The sequence below is a fragment of the Typopeltis vanoorti genome, chromosome 20 (genome assembly GCF_054136105.1).
Source record: "Typopeltis vanoorti isolate ZY-2024b chromosome 20, IOZ_Tvanoo_1.0, whole genome shotgun sequence".
Classification (NCBI taxonomy): domain Eukaryota; kingdom Metazoa; phylum Arthropoda; class Arachnida; order Uropygi; family Thelyphonidae; genus Typopeltis; species Typopeltis vanoorti.
Window position 1 is genome coordinate 108,625,930 of NC_143568.1, and position 21,218 is coordinate 108,647,147.

General features: G+C 37.7%; 2 protein-coding genes across 2 annotated transcripts in view; one reads left to right on the forward strand and one right to left on the reverse strand.

Moving 5' to 3' along the window:
• The window catches only part of Aldh7A1 (aldehyde dehydrogenase 7 family member A1), a 453,020-nt gene that overhangs the window by 164,994 nt on the left and 266,808 nt on the right, over positions 1–21,218 (forward strand). The window lies entirely within an intron of this gene.
• LOC150095781 (uncharacterized) overlaps positions 18,012–21,218 on the reverse strand; it is a 28,824-nt gene continuing 25,617 nt past the window's right edge. Inside the window, exon 2 of the mRNA XM_090410445.1 lies at positions 18,012–19,127. Coding sequence (XP_090266571.1) covers positions 18,935–19,127 — 193 coding nt within the window. The 3' untranslated portion in view covers positions 18,012–18,934. The remainder of the gene's footprint in view (positions 19,128–21,218) is intronic.

The window sequence follows — 21,218 nt, forward strand, 5'->3', positions numbered from 1 at the left end:
TTACCAAGACCATGGAAAGGCCCTAACATTCGAAGAGGTTTACAGAGAGTTCCTAAGGTTAGGAAAACTCTTAAACGATAACTGGCCAGGAAAGGTAAAACTGTACGACACATCCCCCCCCCCCCCAAAAAAAAAAGTCATAGACGACATCATGGACGACCAATACAACGAAGACGAAACACAACCACAAGAAGACTTAGCACTTTTACCACAATCAGAAGATCAAGCAATACAAAGCAACGCCCACTCAAACAGCAAAATCGCATGCCGACTTCCAGAAAGTACAAAAGAAAAGAAAAATATCTAACACGACAGAAACACCCAAGACAATAGAAACAGAGACAGACAAAGGAACAAAAGAAAGAATACCCCCAGTCATCCTAAGGGCCAAGGAACACTGGACGTCGATTGCCACCGCTCTGAAAACAACAGGAATCACATTCGCAAAAGCAACTAACACGGATGAAGGAATACGTATCCAAACTAAGACATCGACAAACTACAAAAACATAACAAAATTCTTGGATTACAACAACCTACCGTATCACACATTCCAACTCAACAGCGACAAACATCTGAAAGTAGTGCTAAGAGGAATCACAGAAACAATATCAACAGAAGTCACCACAGACCTACATAACAAAGGATTTAACCCCATTAAAGTAAGCCGAATGCACAGAGCAGACAAGACTCCCTACCCCTTGATCCTAGTCGAAATCTTTAAAGGCTAGAAACATATATACGACCTCCAGACCATCTGCGACCTAATAATAAAAGTAGAGGCTCTGAGACACAAATCCACAACAACAACACAATGTCACAGATGTCAGAAGTTCAGCCATGCACCGCGATGCTGCAAAGCTGAATTCCGATGCGTGAAATGGGGAGGAAAACACCACACTGGAATGCAAGAAACCACGCATCCAGCCAGCGAAATGTGCTAACTGCAGGAACACAGCAAACCAGCAATCTCCTCAACATAACAAGCTGCATAGGAGAGATGTTTGCAGAACTCCAACTAACTGACCCGACAGAAGAGGCCAAGGACATCATTCTAAAACACACACGCATTTTATTCTCTGCAATCCTTAATGGATAAATGCAAAATAAAATCCAACTCTCTACAGATCATCAGCTGGAAGCAATAGAACTACAAGAATTCGCGGCAGAGACTCAAGCAGATATCATCTTAGTAAATGAAACACACCTGCATCCATCTAACAAGACAAGAATCAACAACTACACCATGTACGGCACAGACAGAACCTACGCAAGAGGAGGAGGAACTGCCATCTTCATTAAAAGGAGCATAAAACACAACGCAATCGCTACACCTCAAACAGAACACACGGAAACAACAGGAATTGAAATACACATGGAGAACACAAGAAGTATCATGATATTTGCAGCCTACAACCCCCCCCCAATAAAAAAACTCGTAGAATCAGATCTGGAAGAAATACTAAATGCTGGTAAAGCAGTAATCATAGCTGCAGATTTTAATGCCAAACATTCAGTCTGGAATAGTAGAAACTCAAATATCAACGGAAGAATACTCAACTCAACTCCCAAAACCTATAAAGTAATAAAATACATGAATAAAGAAATAAAAGAAAAGATAAAAATACAAACAATAGATTTTTAGAAAAATGAGTGACTTATTTCCAAAATCTCTGGACAGATGAGAACAAAGAATTAAAATTTTATAAGACAAAGAATGACCTAATAGAAAATATCACAATGTTAGAACTGAAAAATATAAGAAAGAAGATGAATAATAGGAAAACGCCAGGAGAAGACAATATAAATATAGAACTCTACAAAAATGCAAGTGAAAAATTTAATGAAAGACTTTTGAAATTTTTTAATATGGTTTGGATGTCCGGAAAAACCCCTAACTCTTGGGAAAAAAAGCACTGGTTATCCCAATCTATAAAAAAGGAAATAAAGACAATTGCAATAATTTTAGGGGAATTAGCCTGCTGAACACAGGATATAAAATATATGCAGGAATATTAAAAGAGAAACTAAGCAGCATTGTAGAGGACAAACTACTAGAAGAACAAAATGGTTTCCGAAAAGGCCGATCTGCATAGATCCAATTTTTACTTTAAAATTCTTAATAGAAAAGAGAAGAGAATTTCAAAAAGAAACACACGTGGTCTTTATTGATTATGAAAAAGCGTTTGACAAAATTAGTCGACAAAAATTGTTTAAAATATTAACCGATTTAAACATACCAAACCAACTTTCACAATCTATTCAAGAAATATAGACAGGAAATAAAATAGCAGTTAAATTAGAACACACCTCAGAATGGAAAGAGATATCAAGAGGAGTACGACAAGGATGTACCCTCTCACCTCTGCTTTTCAATATATATATAAATGAAATATTAACAATCTGGAAACAGCGTAACCCATTTGGTATACAAATGACCCCGCAAATGAAGATAGATACACTACCATTTGCAGATGATCAAATAGTATTAGCTACATCAGAAGATGACTTACAAAGATCATTAAAATCATTAAATGATATCTCAAAGCAATATAATATGACAATATCCAAAGAAAAAACAAAAATAATGGCATTCAAAGGAGAAAACCCAATAAGAAGTAAAATAGTGATAGATAATAAAATACTAGAACAAGTAAACACTTTCAGATACTTGGGATGTGATCTATCATACGAAGAAGAAAAAGACATAGACACTAAAATATCAAACTTTGTCAAAGTAAATGGCATAATAAATAATATATTTAAGCCATCCCTGGTACAAAAACACACTAGAATCAGACTATATAATGGCTTGTCAAAACCAACTCTACTGTACGGAAGCGAAACATGAAAAGGAAAGATGAAAAACGAATTCAAACAGCAGAAATGAAGTTCCTCAGAAAAACAGCTGGATATACGAAGTGGGACCACAAAACAAATGAAGAAATCTTGCAATCACTAAAAATCAAACCAATTAATTACTACATAAGACAGTATAAACAAAAATGGCTAGAACATTTAAATCGAATGGACAACAGCAGACTACCAAAAATATTATACAGATACAAAATAAGTGGGAAAAGAAGAATCGGAAGACCAAGAAAGAGATGGCAATGAGACCGGAACAGGCCACATGGCCTAAATTCCATGTTAGGAAGAAGAAGAAGAAGAAGAAGTAATTGTTTAAAATCTGTAATTGTTAACCTTTTTTCAATAAAATGCATCTTTTCAATAAAAGCCTTTTTCATACTTTGCCGAAACAGCATTTGTCATTCTATACAATGCCTAGGGAAAGTATGTAAAAAAATAAAAAGAAAACAGACATTTCATACTTTGCCTAAAAACGGCACGCATTCTATAGAATGCCTGCTTTTCACACTTTGCCGGTAACAGATTCTTCTTCTTTGAGTGCCATCTCCTATCGGAGTTCAGCGACCACCTTGGCAAATTTTGAGCGATTCTCAGCCACTCTGAGCAGTCTCTCAGAGTTCATGCCAGTCTACTGTCTGATGTCTGCCAGCCAAGATTTTCTTCGTCTTCCTTGTCCTCTTCTTCCATTTATCTTCCCTTTTATAATCAATTGGAGTATCTTATATTTTTCATGACGAAGTAGGTGACCAAGATCTGCAGTTTTCCTTCTTTTTATGGAATCTAAAAGTTCACGTTATTTCCCCATTTGCTCCAGTACTTCCTGATTGGACGTTTTTGCTGTCCATGGGATTTTTAACATTCGTCGGAATAACCACATCTCAAAGGCTTCAAGTCTTTTTATTGATGTTGTCTTCAAGGTCCAAGTTTCTGCACCGTACAGCAGTACAGACCATACATAGCATTTAACCATGCATACTCTAAGCTCTAAGTTTAAACTGCGGTTACACAGTGTTGATTTCATCAAGAGAAAATTTTTCTTGCCATTTCAATTCTAACTTTTATTTCCATTTGTGGATTGTAATCTTCATTTAACCAGCATCCGAGATATTTAAACTTTGCCACTCTTTCTGTTTGTTTCCCATTTAAAGAAAGTGATGAATTAAGAATTGGTTTCTTACTTATGACCATGAATTTAGTTTTGGTGATATTTATTTTTAATCCCATTTTTTCACTCTCTTCATTCACTAGTTCCAGAAGATTTTGAAGATCCTGAATATTTTCAGCCAGAAGAGCTGTATCATCGGCATATCGGATGTTACTGATGATTTCACCATTTACACTAATCCCTTCCTTCCAAGACTTTTTGAAATATGGCTTCTGAGTAGATGTTAAAAAAAAAGAGGTGACAGCACACATCCTTGCCTTACTCCTCGTTTGATGTTAATGGAGTCTGTAATAATGTCATCAACTTGAACAGATGCCTTTTGGTTCCAATATAAGTTTTCAATGATCCTGATGTCTTTACCATCTAATCCAATTCTCTTTAATAGTGCAATCATTTTAGCATGTTGGACTTTGTCAAATGCTTTCTCGAAGTCGATGAAGCAAATGAATATTACCTTGTTTTGGTCAATACATTTTTGAAATAAGAGCTGAGAACAGAAAAGGGCCTCTCTTGTTCCCAAGCCGTTTCTAAAGCCGAATTGGGTATCACTGATGGTGTCTTCACATTTTCTGTATATTCTTTTTTGAATTATTTTCAGAAACATTTTGAGAACGTGACTCATTAGGCTGATCATTCTATAGTCATTACAAGTTTTCGCATTTACTTTTTTAGGTAGCATGATGAAGGTCGACTGTAACCAGTCTTGAGGGATTATGCCTGCATCGTAGATCTTATTAAATAGATTTACTAATATGTTAATGTTGTCACCTTCTAATAACTTTACTATTTCTGCTGGTATTCTATCTGGTCCTAGGGCTTTACCATTTTTAGCTGAGTTTAATGCACATTCTACCTCTGATTTTAGAATGCATGGACCTTCCATATGTTCATAAGTATTTTCTGGGTTCGGTCTGTCATCAGTAAAGAGTTCTTCTATATATTTCACCCATTCTTGTATTTTGTCATCCTTTTTGGATATAATTTCTCCCTTTTTGTTTCGAAGGATACAGAATTATTTTTTCTTACATATACCTGAGGTCTCTTTCATCTTTTTGTGTAGATTAAAATTGTCATGTTTTTCCTGTAGAATTTCTATTTCTTTACATTTTTCATTCATCCAGATTTCTTTTGCTTTTTTGATCTCGTGTTTAATAACTTTCTGAACCTCTTTATATTTTGTTGGATTATGATTTTTATATGATCTGCGTTGATCCATGAGAGAAAGAATTTCATCAGTCATGCAATCTTTCTTTTTTACTGCTCTATTAGGACATAAGGTATTGGTACATTTCTCTATGAAGACAGATTTCAATTTGTCCCACGATTCATCAACCCTCATGATGTCATCATTCTTGATAAGTGCTAGCTCTTGATTCAGATCTTGACTCAATTTGCTTCTTATCTCTGTGTTTTTTAATTTTCCCAAATCCAACCTTTTTTGTTGATGTAACATATGTAACATATATATACTAGATGTAACATATATATACTAAAAAACATAGCGCACAGCTATCAAATACATGCAGTCAACGAATTAAATTCCGATCACAACCCCATCATATTGTAACTAGGCACCATACAAGATTTAACAAAAAACACCACCACCTTTATAAACTGGAAACAACTTCTCTCGGCCCTCCAGGAAATTCTTGGCCCCGTAACACATATAATATCCACTGAAGACATAGAAAAAGCAGTAAAAACTTTTGAAAAGCAAGTACTAACAGCAGTATCACAGGTAACACATACAACCAAATGCGCACCACCATTTTATGTCCTCTAGGAGTTTATTTGGTGGTGCGTATTTGGTTGTAGAAAGAAAAACAGGTTAAGAAAAACATATCACAGAACACTGGATCCCGCAGATAAGCAGGCAGTTAACAGCGCTACAAACCAGGTTCGGTATGCCCTAAAGGATCACCGTAACGAACTCTGGAATAACAAAATACACCAATTAAACACAGAGGATCAATCATTGTGGAGAATGATGAGATCACTTCGTTCGAAACGTAACACGCTTCCCCCAATCCAAGGTGAATATAGAGTCGCCTACACTGATGAGGAAAAGGCAGAAGCATTTGTAGACAGCTTAGAAAGGCAGTGCAGTCCCAATTATACAATATAGATTTAAGCTTCATAAGATAAATCTGCACTCAAGTGCGAAAAATAACTCAAAACGCCTCACTCCAATCCAACAACAAATCCGTGTCACCAACAGAAGTAAATGAGATCATAAGAAAACTAAACAACAAAAAGGCTCCGGGTCCAGATGGTATAAGGAACAAGGCGCTCAAGCTACTTCCCCGCAAAGGGGTTATGCATCTTGTAGCCATCACCAATGTCATCCTTCGGCTAAATTATTTCCCGGAGCGATGGAAGCTTGCGGATGTCTTCCTAATTCCAAAAGCTGGGAAAAATGCACAGTTTCCTCAGAATTATTGACCGATCAGCCTTATGTGTAGGCAAAATAGCCGAACGCGCTATACTCGCACGGATTCAAGAGGCAACAGATAACAACCAAGTCATACAAGAAGAGCAATTCGGATTCAGAAAACAGCATTCTACAACTCTCCAAATTTATCGAATCATTGAATACATCATCCAAGGATATATTAATGGCACCAACATTATGGCGCAGTCTTCCTGGATATAACACAAGCATCTGATAGAATTTGTCATCATGGTCTGATTTTTAAGCTACACCAAGCAGGAATTCCATTACCACTAGTTCTGCTTATCAGATCTTATCTCAGTAACAGACAATTTAAAATAAAACTGAATGGAATCAGATCCACAGAAAGGAAAGTCATTGCAGGAGTCCCACAAGGCTATCTCCACTACTCTTTTCCATATACATGGCTGATCTCCGCAGGTTTTCCCCATCCATCACAGCCCTCTATGCCGACGACACAATTATCGTAGCCAGATCCCTCCGTCCACATCTGGCCACAAACAAGCTACAGAGAGAAGTCAACGAATTAGAGGACTGGTACACCAAATGGCGCATTGCCATCAATCCAGGAAAAAGCTCGGCAGTACTTTTCACCAGACGTAAAGCAGAACCGAACACAAACATACAAATGTTTGAAAAATCATCCCTTGGCACAACTCTACCAAATATCTAGGAGTTCGTCTTGACAAACGCCTGAATTTCAAGACACACATAAATAGTATCTCCACCAAAGCAAGTCAGAATAGCACAGCTACATCCACTTTTGAATAGAAAGAGCTTCCTCAACGTAAATAACAAAATCCTCCTCTGTAAATCAGTAATAAGACCACGACTCACTTACGCATCATCAACCTGGGCACACACAACTAAAAGCAACATCAACAGGTTACAGACGATCCAGAACAAATGCCTGAGAATGGCATTTAATGCCCCTTGGTTCATGAGAACCCTCCAGTTACACCAAGAAGCCAACCTTCCAGATATTAAGACCTACATGACAGGCATTGCAGAAAAATTCTTCACAGACACAGATAATCACCCAAATCAGCTAATTCAACAGGCTACAAACCTTCAGATCATTTCAAACATAAAAAACCAAAATCCTTCATCGCAAGATAAAGCTAATACAGCTTACATTGCTCACAATGAGCGGGTAAATTACCCACAATAATCCTCTCATACACAATAAAAATCAGATGAAGGGATAAAGATTCAAGGACTCGGTCCATCTCCCAAAGAAGTTCCAAGGACGATATTGTTCCGATTTCAGCAGCTAAATTGCGAAAAATCTTTGTTAATTCCTAGGGGATCCCGTGCCATAAATCACCACGTGTTTCTCGTCATAACGCTTGCTATTTGGTGCGAAAATATTGCATCTCCAGTAACCTCATTGTTCGCAATAATATTCCAGATAAAGTAGTTTATCTTCAACGTAGGTTTCTTTACATTGAGAGAAAATCCTTTTATTCATCTATCTTTCTTTCCATCTTTCCCTACAAGACCCACCACTTGCTCCTTCTGTAGAATAAAAAGGTATTAGACTTATTTTACGCAAAATACAATTAAAGAATATTGTACATATTGAGATAAAGTTAAAGCTCTTCATTGTGCTGCCATCTGTTGTGGGTAAATGGAAACAAGCAGTAACTTAATTTTTATTTAAGGACAAAAGAATTAAAAAAGTCTTTTAAAGGACATGTAACGTGAGATTTTACTCATTTTAAATATTTAAATATAACAAAGAAGAATTCGTTTCTCAAACTAATATCGAAATATTATTCGGTAATCTAAAAAAAATAATTTTGGTTTAAGAACTGTGGTAACACAGAGTGCGCTACAAGATGGATTTTTATTATTTTTTATACAAAATAAGAGAATTGTATAGGATTGTTGATGATAAAATCAAATATTACAAACAAATATAAAAAAAAATCTGCTAACGCCTTTTATTCCCTTATAGGGAGAAGGCGAGGCCTTTATACCCTATCCAGCTTTTGGAGACTGAGTGGGCAGTTCAATCTCCACCGGTAGCCAATCAGAGAGAGCTGGCCCATGTCTATCACTAATTATAGCAGCCACCGATGAAGAGGCTGGCAAACAAGTGCTGCCATCTCTTGGTACCTAACCCTGACAAGATATAAATATGTCACTGTCTGAAATAATGTGGGTACTACGGTCGATTTTCATGAGTTTACGGGATGAAAAACCCCCTTGTGCGTGCCAGAGATCGACTAACTCAGGAACCAGTCGAAGAAAAGGCTTAGAAAAAGTTCCTCCAGTCTGCGACTAGACTTGGACTTAAGTCTGACTTCGAGCGCAGAGGCGCCACTTCCACTGAGCTACACAGGCCTCAAGCAAATATAAATAAATTAATAAATATATTTATATATCGAGAACAATTGGGGGTGCTGCAGTTCCACAGTGCTTATGCACGAGCCGCATCTGAACTTGAGGAACAAATGGATTCGAATTCGGTGGAATCGGTTGGGGAATGACACCTTGAAAAGCTTTCTTATGTCAACTGTTCTGGCTTATCATTGTATTTGGTTTTCCACGTGATCAGCAAAAATAAAAGGGAAAAGGAAAAATTGGTGTTGGCACTTATTCGTCTTAAATTGTACTCCAATAAAAATGTTATTTCACTCACCAAATAAGGCACTTATTGAGTTATTGATATTTCGATGGATTTCAGACAACTTGTCACAGCGCACACATTTACTGGTGGAGACAATACAGATCGTAATGGCCAAAATAATTCGGTAGCCCTATTTAGGAATCGTCTGGCGATGTTGTTGAAGTTGGCTTTAATGTTTTTGTTAAACTTGTGGAGAATGAGGGGGGAAAGATTTTTTATTAACGGCAGTGACCATAACAGCAAACACGTGGGGGATACCCTGCTGTTAATCGCCCTGTTCTTAGAATACCCTTTTCCAAACATCGCTTTTTATTCTTTAAGAGGGAAATAGGTTTCTTTACGAGATGCGAGATCATAAAAAGTTCGATGTTTTGTCTCCAAAGCAAGATTTCCAGTTTATGTCAAAATGAATACGAAAAATATTAAATTAATTTAAAAAATAGAAAAAGAATCCTTAGTCCACCTGCTACCATGTACTAGCTTTGCAACCTTTCATCTGTGGAATGACATAAAAATAAATGTAATTTATTTTCTCCAACTCTTATACAAGCATCGCCACCTAAAGTACGTATTTTGTTTGATTAGAATTGGAATTTTTATTTTCTGTGTTCCTTCTCCTGTTTTGTTCAGGAGCAACTATCTTTACTTGGTTATTTGTTTATAATCCTGAACGTTTCTGACTTGCGGTGTACTCGGATATAATTCTTCGTTTTAGGTAAAAGAGTGAGTCTCCGTAGCTCAGTCAACATCGATAGCACCCTTTAGTTGACATCTAGGATGTGAAAAAGCTCTTTATGAGCTTTCCTGCTGTTTCGAACAATAATTTTGCCAGAGAAGACGTTTTACGAACTTAAAAGTCTCTCGCGATGTTCTGGTTCCTTTCCGAGCGATGACAATACCTTCTCCGTGTCTCATGATTGTGACTTGGTTACTCCGACGTGTCATTCACGAGTGTTAATATCACAAAGTTCAAAGAACAAAGCGGACATCATCCACTGGAAATCGTATTTAGTTCTAAATACAATTTCCACAAATTCACTGTTTATTTACCTTCCTAATGCAAGCAGTGGATTGAAGGGCGCCAACGTTACCGACTTTGACAATCCTACACCTCAATCCCGTCCCTTATTTTAACTCATTGGCATCACGTATGTTGTAAGGCAAAACTGAAAAATTCAATCACCTCTATGTGATTATTTTTAAATTAACACGAATTCCCTCCATGCCACGATTCCAAACTATACGACCTCCACCAAAATTTTCTGATCGTTGCCGGCCTCGTTGGTCGAGTGGTTAGCGTATCTGCTCTCCAGCCAAAAGGCTGCGGGTTAGAATCCAGCATGGATGTTTGTGATTGTCTGTGAAAATAATAGTAGTGGTGCTGGGCAATAGATGGCGTTGGTGTAGTTGATGCGGTTCAATGTAGTTGGTGTATTGAATGGTGGAGACGGAGAGGTGTAGAGTAGGTGCCCTCCCTCGATGAGTCCTTGGACTCTTTGGAGGTGTAACGTAATAATAATCATAATATTCGGGACAACAACTACATGTTGTCCCGAATAGTGAGTTTCGTTATTCGTCTTGCTGAAATGCGGAATTGCGAACCAGAGTTACTGGTTGATAATTCCAGGAGATTAACGATAATCCGAGAGATAAAAACCCTACTTGCCTACGCCAGAGCGTGACTAAGAACTTGTGATAAAAGGCGTGGAAAGAGTACCTCAGAAAAAATCGAGCTAATGGAGATTTTTTTCCCCAGAATTCCAGTCCTGTGGAGTAATGATGCTGTCATAAGACTACGCAGGCCTTCCAGTACATCACAAATAAATAAAAATAAATAAAAAAATCAGCTAATGCATTTTTTGTTCCCGCTATATGTGAAACTTTTGGAACTGAGTGGGAATTTCATCTCCACCGGTAGCCAATTAACGATTGGCTGGCCATGTCTATCACTAATTAACCGCTAACAAGTGCCGCCATCTTCTTTTCCCTTCCATCATCTATTTGGATGATGATGATGAGGCCGAATGAACTCTTTCTACTTCTGTCTGTCCCGGGAGAGTCCGAACAATTCTGTCCAGTTTGGTGTCGCTTGTTGTGATTTGGTTTTCAGGTCCTCTTTTATTTTCTATCCATCTAATTTTGGACCGTCCTTTGGATCTTTTACCTTCCATCGTTGTATTCACGGCTTTAGATGGTAGTCTTTCTGTTCCCATTCTGGTCACATGGACAAACCATCACAATCTTCTTTCATGGATTTTGTCTATTATTGTTATTTCTTGTTTTAGTCGTTTCCTTATGTTTTCATTTCTTAGTCGATCCAGCAGAGATACTCCAAGTAATCTTCTTAGCCAACCCATTTCAGTAACTAATAATTTTTTCTCTTCAGCCTTTTTGAGATTCCCGCATTCACTTCCAAAGGGATGACCTTTGGGATGACCATTGTTTCATAGATTCTTACTTTTGTTACTTGTTTGATGTCTCTTGCCTTCCATATTTTATTAAGTTGTCCAAAGGTTTGGGATGCTTGACTGATTCGTCTATTTATATCTTTTATAATTTCACCATTGTACTCAATAACTCCTCCAAGGTAGGTGAAGTTTTTTACCTGCTCTAGGTTCTTACTATCAATTTCAATTTTGAGATTGGTGCTTCTTTTTCCAATTTGCATAATTTTTGTTTGTCTATATTTATGTTTGATCCAGATTTTATACAATCCTCCTTCACTTTATCAGAAATTCATTGTATATTTTCTTCTGTGCTTGCTAGTAATGCAATGTCATCTGCAAATTTTAAATTTGTCACATGTTTCCCATATATTTTGATTCCGGAGTCTTCATTGTTTAAGGACTTATTGGTTGCCTTCTTCCAGTGTAAGATTGAACAGGTCTGGTGACAAATTGCATCCCTGTCTTACTCCGCTCTCTGTGCTGAACCAGTTGGTTAAGGTGTCCTCCATTCGTACTGCACTTTCAGATTTCTCATACAGATTCTTTATTATTCTTATGGTTTTGTTGGGAATTCCAAAATCTTCCGTAGTTTTAAATAGTTCTCTTCTACGGATTGAATCAAATGCCTGACAAAGTCTATGAAATTTATGTGGCAACTTTGGTTGTACTCTAGTGTCTTTTCTATTAGCTGTCTTAAGGTGAATAGTTGATAAATTGTGCTTCGCCCTGGTCTGAAACCGGCTTATTCTTCTCCTAGTGCCAGTTCTATATATGGCTTAATTTGTTTTTGGAGTACTTTCGTAAAAACCTCACTTCGAATACTAAGGAGGCTAATGCATCTGTAATTATTGCATTCTGTTTTATCTCCTTTTTGGTATAGAGGAGTTAAGACCGATTTGGTCCAATCAGTAGGCACTGCTTCGTTTTAGTAGATCCTTTCAAATAATGTTTATAATGGTTCCAAAAGTTGTTCCTTTCCTGCTTTTAAGAATTCTGCATGTATTTGATCAATGCCAGGTGCTTTCCTAGTTTTGAGTTTTTCTATGCTGTGTGCTATTATTTCTTTGGTAAAGATATTTGTTTCTGCTTCCATTTCAGTGGCTGGAATCGTAATATCCTGGGAGCTGTTTTTATTACATAAATCCTTGAAGTATTATTCCCATCTGGCCATTCTTTTTGTTTTACTTTCAATTAGTTGTCCCTCTTTGTTTTTGATCATTATAATTTTTGTTGTCCGTGTCTTATTAATTTGGTCTATTTGTTTATATAATCCATGAAGGTTATTTTCTTTTGATAGCTTTTCTGCCATTTTGCATTTTTCTTCTAACCAGTTATTCTTGTCTCTTTTAACTAGTTTTCTGATTTCTCCTGTTTAATCTATTATATTCATTTCTGTTATAGTTCTGTTTTAGTTTCATGCTTTTCCTTTGATCGCTTAACCTTTTTACTTTCTCTTTCTGTGTAACCTATTGTTTTTTATTGCCAAATTTAATATTATTTCCTTTAATTTGCACCAATGTTCTTCGATGTTTATGTTCTGTTTTGGTAGTTCCTTCAGGTTTTTATCTAGTTCTAGTTGATATTTTCTTAGAATATTGTTTCTTGTAGTTTTTTTTACATTCAGTCTCCTTTTGACTCTAAATGGGCTTCCAGATTTTAACTTTATTCTTAGGCTTGCTAATACTAGCTTATGGTCTGATCCACAATCTGAAGAGAAGGATCTGCAGTTTAGGATACTTGATTTCCATCTTTGGTTTACAATAATATAGTCTATCCTATTCTTGGTTTGTTTGTCTGTCTGGTGATATCCATGTCCAAAACCCCAAAGAAAATGGAGTTTTGGATGTTTAAAGAGGGTGTTGGTTATTGTTAGTCTATTATTTGAGCAGACGTTTAGCAGTCTTTCGCCACGTTCATTGCTTTCTCCATACTCGAACTTTCCGATTACTCTTGGCCAGGCATCCCAGTCTTTGCCTACTTTTGTGTTTAAGTCCCCCATTACAATTAGGAGATCTTGACTTGATGTCTGCTGTACTGCTTTTCGCAAATCTATATAGAATGGCTTCTCCTGATGATGTTGAAGTTGGTGAGTATACTTGAATAATAGTTAGTGATCCGATTTATGTTTTAAATCTTGCTTTAATTATCCTAGGTGAGATAGGATTGTAGGACAATAAAGAGTTTTGAGCCTTTGGTTTTAATATAAGTGCTACTCCTTCTTGGTGTTTGTTGTCCTCCCTGTCTGTAGTTAAGATTTTGTACTGTCCATGGTACAATTCTCCTTTTCCAGTCCATCTGGTTTCTCAGAGTCCAATCACTTCCAATCGGTAGTTGTCTAATTCATGCAGTAGTATTTCCAATGCTCCTTCCTGGTGAAGAGTTCTTACCTTCCATGTTCCTACGCTGTTATGTTTTGCCTGTCTACTAGGTGGTTTTGTTCCAATAGCATATTTTTCGCCTTCACTATCTTGGTTCCCTAATAGTGGGCGCGCCCCTTGTATGACTGGGTGTGACTAACTTAGGACTTGTGATAAAAGGCGTGGAAAGAGTACCTCTGAAAAAATCGAGCCCATGGAGATATTTTTTCCCAGAATTCCAGTCCTGTGGAGTAAGCGATGCTGTCGCAAGACTACACAGGCCTTCAAGTACATCAAAAAAATTAAAATTAAAATTAAAAAAAAAAAAATCAAATAATGCCTTTTTTGTTCCCGTATCCCTAAATGTGAAACTTTTGGAGACTGAGTGGGAATTTCATCTCCACCGGTAGCCAATCAACGATTGACTGGCCCATGTCTACCACTAATTAACCGCCAAGTGCCGCCATCTAGTGGTCCCTAACTCAATATTTTAATATCTGAAATAGTGTGGGTTCTACTGTCGATTTTCTTGAGTTTACGGGACGAAAGCTTAGAAAAGTTCCTTTAGTTGGCGACTAGAATCGAACTCACGAGACTTTTTTCTGGCGGTCTAGCGCTGAGGAGTGTAAACATCGCTTCCACTGAGCTACAGAAGATATTTTTAAATTTCCACTTCTTTTCGTATGCCGAAAGTGAACAACATCGCCAATATTATCAGGTAATCTAAAATACCTGTACTAGGAAGTCACCGAGATTTGTTTCAGTGGCTGAATTTTTTTTTTTTTTTTTTTTTTGCGTAGCTTACTCCAATTTAAAGATAAATGAAAACAAGGTATAATTTACGCGTTATTTACTGCTCACGGAACAACAAAGCGTTTGCAGCTATTTCACAAATTCAATTTTTAAAAGATAAACTTTATTGAAGTTTATGAACAAACTACAAAAGCTGTTTCTGAAATGCTTTTAATATTGCAGTAATAAGCAAAGGACTTTTCTTACCCGCCCCTTAGAAATAACCCATGAATTTCTGATCAATTGCTAACCCATACTATGCTTCAAACCTTCCGAAACTCGACAATTAAAACTGTCTTTCTACAGAACAATTTTTTCCTCGCTCACCCACGGATAAAGGTTTTCTATACCCACACTATATCAATGCTAGGCGAGTGGTGGGTTGAGTGTTATAACATCCGGGAATTCTGTCGCGCAACCACTTTGGGCCTTCATGGTCTCACAGCCGGCAGTGAACGTCGTCAAGAGGTCCTTATTTTTACTTTCTATCTGCAATTTGAATTCATAACGTTCTTTTTTAAATTAAAAGTACTGATTTAGAATATATGATATTGCAAAGAAAGCATAAAACCGTTTGTTCCTTGAAATGTTCAGCCGTAAATATCCTATTTTCAAACAGTGGTGAATTTGAAGAAATAGAGCTCTTACACCGGATTTGTTTTATAATTTATACATTAAAAAATAGTAATTTTTTACAATCATGCCGTTGAACACATTTGAACATCCTTTTTATGCAGGTTTTGCATCACTTTTTCCACTTTCTCTCTCCGATGTATCTCCCATTTTCTCTAATATGATGGATCTGTCATTAACGACAGATCCTAACATTCCTTTGTAGACGAAAGTTAAGTTTTTCCCTTTTTCCATAATTATCATCACTTGTTGCGCTAAGTTAGATTATAATAATTCTAGAAAATGTGTTAACTTTTTATAAGTTCATTTACTGGCCTGAAGTGGCTTAAAAAAGTTCCATGTAAAAAAATAAAATAAAATCCACTAACGCATTTTATTCCCCTGTAGTGAATACGCGAGGTCGTTTTAGCTCTGACTTTTGGAAAGTGAATGGGAAGTGCAATGGTAGCGAATCAGAAATAACTGGCCCAAGACTATCGCTAATTATACACGGCATCCAGTGAAGAGAGGTTGACAAGTGCCGCCATCTCGTAATCCCTAATCCTAATACTATATTCATTGTATGAAATCGTGCAGATTCTATGGTCGATTTTCTTAAGTTTCTGGGAGAAAAAAACCCACAAACCAGTGCCAGCTGTCGACTAATTTGGGAACCGGTCGAAGAAAGGCTTAGAAAAGTTCCTCTAGTTGGCGACTACAATCGAACTTAAGATGCTCTTTCTTTGAGCGGCCTAGAGTTGTGGACTCCACTTCCAGAAGCGAGGCTTTCTGAATATGGAATCCTTGACCCACTTATGGTATTAATGTGCAAATTGCCACGTTAAAATATATAATTAAAAATGACCTATTTTTATTCTCTTTGTGTTATGTTTTGGGAAATAATTGGCGAGCAATCAAAATACCATCAACAATGTTTATTCATGAAACAGCACAAGAAAATGTTATCATCATCATGTTATATATACATCTTGTTGTGATGTCACACAACAACAACAAATCTATGACATCGATCTATTTACATGACATTCAATTTATTGCTTCATACAGGCCGCAGTTCGGTTGGTACGCAAGTAGGGAAAAGCAAGCAGAGCCTCCCGTCTTTTGAACAAGAACCGTCGCCAGCCAGAGGAACAAAGGTTAACTGTCCATTCAACACTTACGTACTAAACACACCAGCAAACGAGTAATAACAAGTGAATCTTCTACGCTGTACATTGCAACGAGATTCTTCTACTCTAAACACACACACACACACACATCCGACCACAAACATGGAGATCTGCGAAAGGACACAACTAAAAAATGTGGATTTGGCATACACGTGAATCTTTAAAAACAGTCCCCAGTAGTACAGTGAGTCTACCAAATACATCTGCTTTCGTACAAAATGTGGCTGAAACCGTTCCTCCTCGCATTTTTATCTTCCACCACTTCGAAGAGGGTTGACTTTGTTTAGGACCACAAAAATGGGTTTGCTGCCCTCAGAAGACCCGTCAAGGTCTTGTTGAAACAAATGACGTGAAAATCCACTCTATTGTAATGTCATTTCAGTCAGTCATTCATCGTATTCTAGTGTCGAAGAAAAGTTTCTTGTCTTATCTCTTGATTTTTCTTAAAGATAGAAATATGTTTCTGCACGTAAACCATTTTTAGTGAACTTTGTTGGTGTGGAATTGCCTGTTAAGTACATTTTTCATAGGGATCAATTTAATGTTATCTCTCTCTTTCTCCAATAATGCAATAGAGCGTTGCCTAGCAACAATGAGATTATTTAGATTATTATTAGATTACAGGAGAGTCATTAAAATATCGGAGTTATTGTCTGTAATCCCACATCGTATGAAATATCTTGCCATTTCTTGTGCATTATTTAACATTTGCATTCGTTTTGTATAATGAAAGGCGTGGTTCATTTGTTGCCTTAAGACTGGAGGAACATCATGTTTCCATGGCAACAATAAATACGTCGTCAACGATGAAATAGGCGGGCGACCCTTACAAATTACGCTCCAAATATGCAGCCGCAGTATTGATGGTGCGAAACGATGAGCACACGAACGATGTGAATTTTTCGCTTTTATTCGCGAAGACCGAAGCTGTACTTTACCACGAGTAGAACCAATGTGGGATTTCATTGTCTGTCTTATTCCCTTTTGGATTTCGCTTTTCTTTAAGATGCTCGTTTGCCGAAATTAATTTCATAAATTGATTTCATCTGTCGTTTGATTTCCTCTTCTTTGCTCAAATTCCCGTATTCGGGTAGAAAGAGGTTTTGTATCTAAAATTTCAAATAAGAATGAAGAGAGTGGGAATAAAATCTCGATCGAGAAAACACTTGATTTGGTTTGTAATTGGTCTGGACAAGCCTTAACAAGCTGAATGAGATTAAAAAAAAAAAAAAGTTGGGCTACCATTGGACCGACAATCTTGTTAAGCTGTAAGTGTTTTCAGGTTTTTGATACGGAGAGAGGATTAAGTCCCCCCTCCCCTTCCCCCCAAAAAACAGATTTTATTTCAGGATAATCATTAGTTCGATTGATCGATAAATTTAGCATATTTTCTACTTTCAAAGCATCGAAAGTATTTTTTGATAAGATTGTAACGCAGCCCTCCAGCTATCGCTTATCAAGAGACCTTTCTTGTGCATATTTCTGCAGTCGTTACCCCGCTTTGCAATTAAAAGAAAAGCCGTTTCTGGTCGTAGGGGATGTTTAAGCAGATTTCTTAATCTCAAATGAATAAATTTTTAATTCAAATATATTTCTTTAGTGTAGGTTTCTGCCTAAAGTGTTAACGATACAGAAGTGTCGTCAACACTTATCTCTAAAAGATAAGATAAAAAGAAAGCAGAATCGACAAATAATCAATCATTCGTGACTGCTTGGAATTCTCTTTTTAAAAGAATTTTTAGTGTACACATTATTTATCGAATTGTTGCTTTTATTTCGCTTATGATGAAGTAAACCTCTCCATTTTATTTTATAAATTTGGTAAATTCTTATTTCCACGATTAAAATGCCATCGTAACAGCTGCACTACTGGTGGCGCCATCTAGTGTTCCATTCGGAGATGGTATGAATTTGAGTTTTCATTGTTGTTACTTGTTTTTGCATTGATTTCAATTTACACTGCTTTTATTTTGTTTGTTAGCTAATTTCTGGCGATATATAACTAGCAAAATAAAGTGTTTTTAAAGAAGCAAAAAACCTTAAAAGAACACATACACACTTCCTTTTTTTCATGATTTTTGCCATAATTCACATAAATCAACAGGAAATGCAAATGGAGTGGGTTCTGTACGTGAGCATTTTTACTCTGTCAAGATTCCTAGACAGTCACTGCTTCTAGAATAAAACTAAGAAAAGTGAGGAAGAAAAAGTAAACACCCTTTAAACCTAGGGGGTGGGGAGAATCAAATCTTCGTTTCCTTTTTGTCCTAAAAACATTGAAACTACCACATTCAGTTTTTCTAAGGCCTAACTAGATTTGGGTCAGCGGAGTTCCATCGGTTGGAGAGACAGACGTCTCTCCTTAGCCCCTTAACAACGGCAAGAACTTCTTCCTCGCCGAGAATAACGATTCTCAGTAGGTGAGGGCTTCTCTGAGAATGGCTGTCTTTTGTTTCTCGTGTTTGAGGCATTTCCCCCACCACGACCGTTTGGTGCACACTTTCTCCATCTTGAACAGGAAGCACTTCGTCTGGACCACGTTGAAGAACAACTTGCCCACCATGTTGGCTGCGGCTGTTCCAGAAAGCTTCAAGCAGGCTCGAAACCTGGACAAGAGAGTTAAGAAAAAACAAACAAATCAATCAATCAGTCCAAGTAGTAGCTTTAACTACTTTTTTGTGACATCCAATGTGAAGAAGTACTTATTTCTCACAGAAAGTAGAATGCCATACATTATTTCTTAAATTAAAAATCTTAAATTTTTTAAAAAATTAAGAAATCATTTCTTAAATTAAAAATGATAAATCTTAAGAGAGTATTTTTTTTAAATCTTGGGGAACTTGTAAATGAATTCAATTGAAAATCGTGTCTTCAAGGCCTTTTGGAATTTTGTAATTCGATCCGATGACAGTGCAGAGTTTTAGTGTGGTTTTAAAGATGGTTGAACGCGGATGCCCTTCCTTGAACCCCAGTTTAAAAAAAAAAAAGTTGGAATCCAGAGGATCGATGTCCGCAAATGGCCAAGCAAACTGCAACTTAGAAGACAAACATTCTTCACCAAAATAAGAGTAATCATCTCGCCATGCTTGTGTTTCTGAGATAACACAGTTGACATTTGCAAACAGTATCCAAATGTAATGGTCCCCCCCCCCCACAATACATCACAAGGATTTCAGTTCTGCCCTTTGCATTTTGAAGATTTTTCTCCAATAATGCCGTATTATCCCCTTAACAGACATTTCTATTTTAAATGTGCTCCATCGGACGGTCCCCCCCACCTGCGTCCATTTTTTTTACTCGAGTTTAGCTGATATCAGTTTCCCATCTTCCCCCCCCCCTCCAGGAAATACTGCGTTGTTAAGAAATTGTAGGACACTCAACGATCCAGTCCTTGACAGTCACTGTTGTCAATGATCCAGTCGCATTTGAAAACATTCCCTGCTCTTATTGGTTAACTCAGAGTATCCGTAGCTCACGTTTTTTCGACAGAGCCCCCCCCCCCCTTTTTGGTGAGTTAGTTGGATTCATACGACGTACGGGGTTTTCCCTCCCTCCCCATGATCGCTTAAAAAAAAAAAATCGGCCTTGTGAGCAAAAATATCTACAGATAGAAGAACAGTATTGGGCAAGCTCACCATCTTGTTTTCTTCTAATTCCGTAGTTCGTAGCATCGCCACCACACCAACCATTAAGTTCGGGAGAAACACACCACTCGGGGGCTTAGCATTCCACTTGGGGAAGAGAGATTTGCTTTAGAACCGACTGTTCGGAATTAAGCTGTGAGGCCGAGGCGATTTGCCTGACGAGTGTTCTTCTGGCTGTTCAGCAGGAGAACCCAATTTATGGAAGGAACACTCAGCGACCTCCGTTTGAGACCAGATCATAAATGAAAAAAAAAAAACCCGAGTTTTTGGGAGGGGGAGCAAAGCCTTCCAACTTCGTATTGAGACTGGCTAACTCACTTTCATTTCAAAATCTCTTTTTAAGGATCTTCGCGTTCTAGACGAGGTTCGAACCCGCGTCATAAAATTGTAGTAAGCAGTTTTGCCTGTGCATGATGACTGTCAGCTGATGTTGAAGGAAATCAATTTAAACAACAGAGAAATATGCAGCAATTGCATATTTAATGTAGCGCCATCTCTTGGACATAACGCGAAGTACATTTCTATAAATGGGAGGAACATGATGCTCCCAAGTCGGTGCAATTGCGTTCAGGTTAAAGGGCTGCGAGAAGGGAACTGTCGGAGTTTGAAAGAGGCGTCGTGATGGGATGCCATGTAGCAGGCCTATCTGCTCGGCAAATTGTTTCCAAATTGAGCCATCCTAGAACAACAGTCGCAATACAGTTCTGTAATGGAAGCGAACAGAGTGGAACTGCAAGTGCTACCCGCAGTGGACGACACACCACACTCATTGACCGCAGGGTGCTGCAAAGGATAACGTGAAAACCACCATCCTCAGTTGACACGTTGAATGTGGAGTTCCAGGCATCGACTGGAACACGAGTCTTCAAAAAACCGTTCAGAAACGAGTGTCACCACAGAGGCATCGAACCCACAGGCAGCGTCGTCTTCAGTGGTGCAAAGAGCGTGTACAGCGGGACGTGAAAGCTTGCAAAGCTGTGTTACCCCCTCCCCTCTACCGAGCAGGTGGACGGGTGTGGCGGATGCCCTGTGTCTTACCAGAGTGCAGAACCC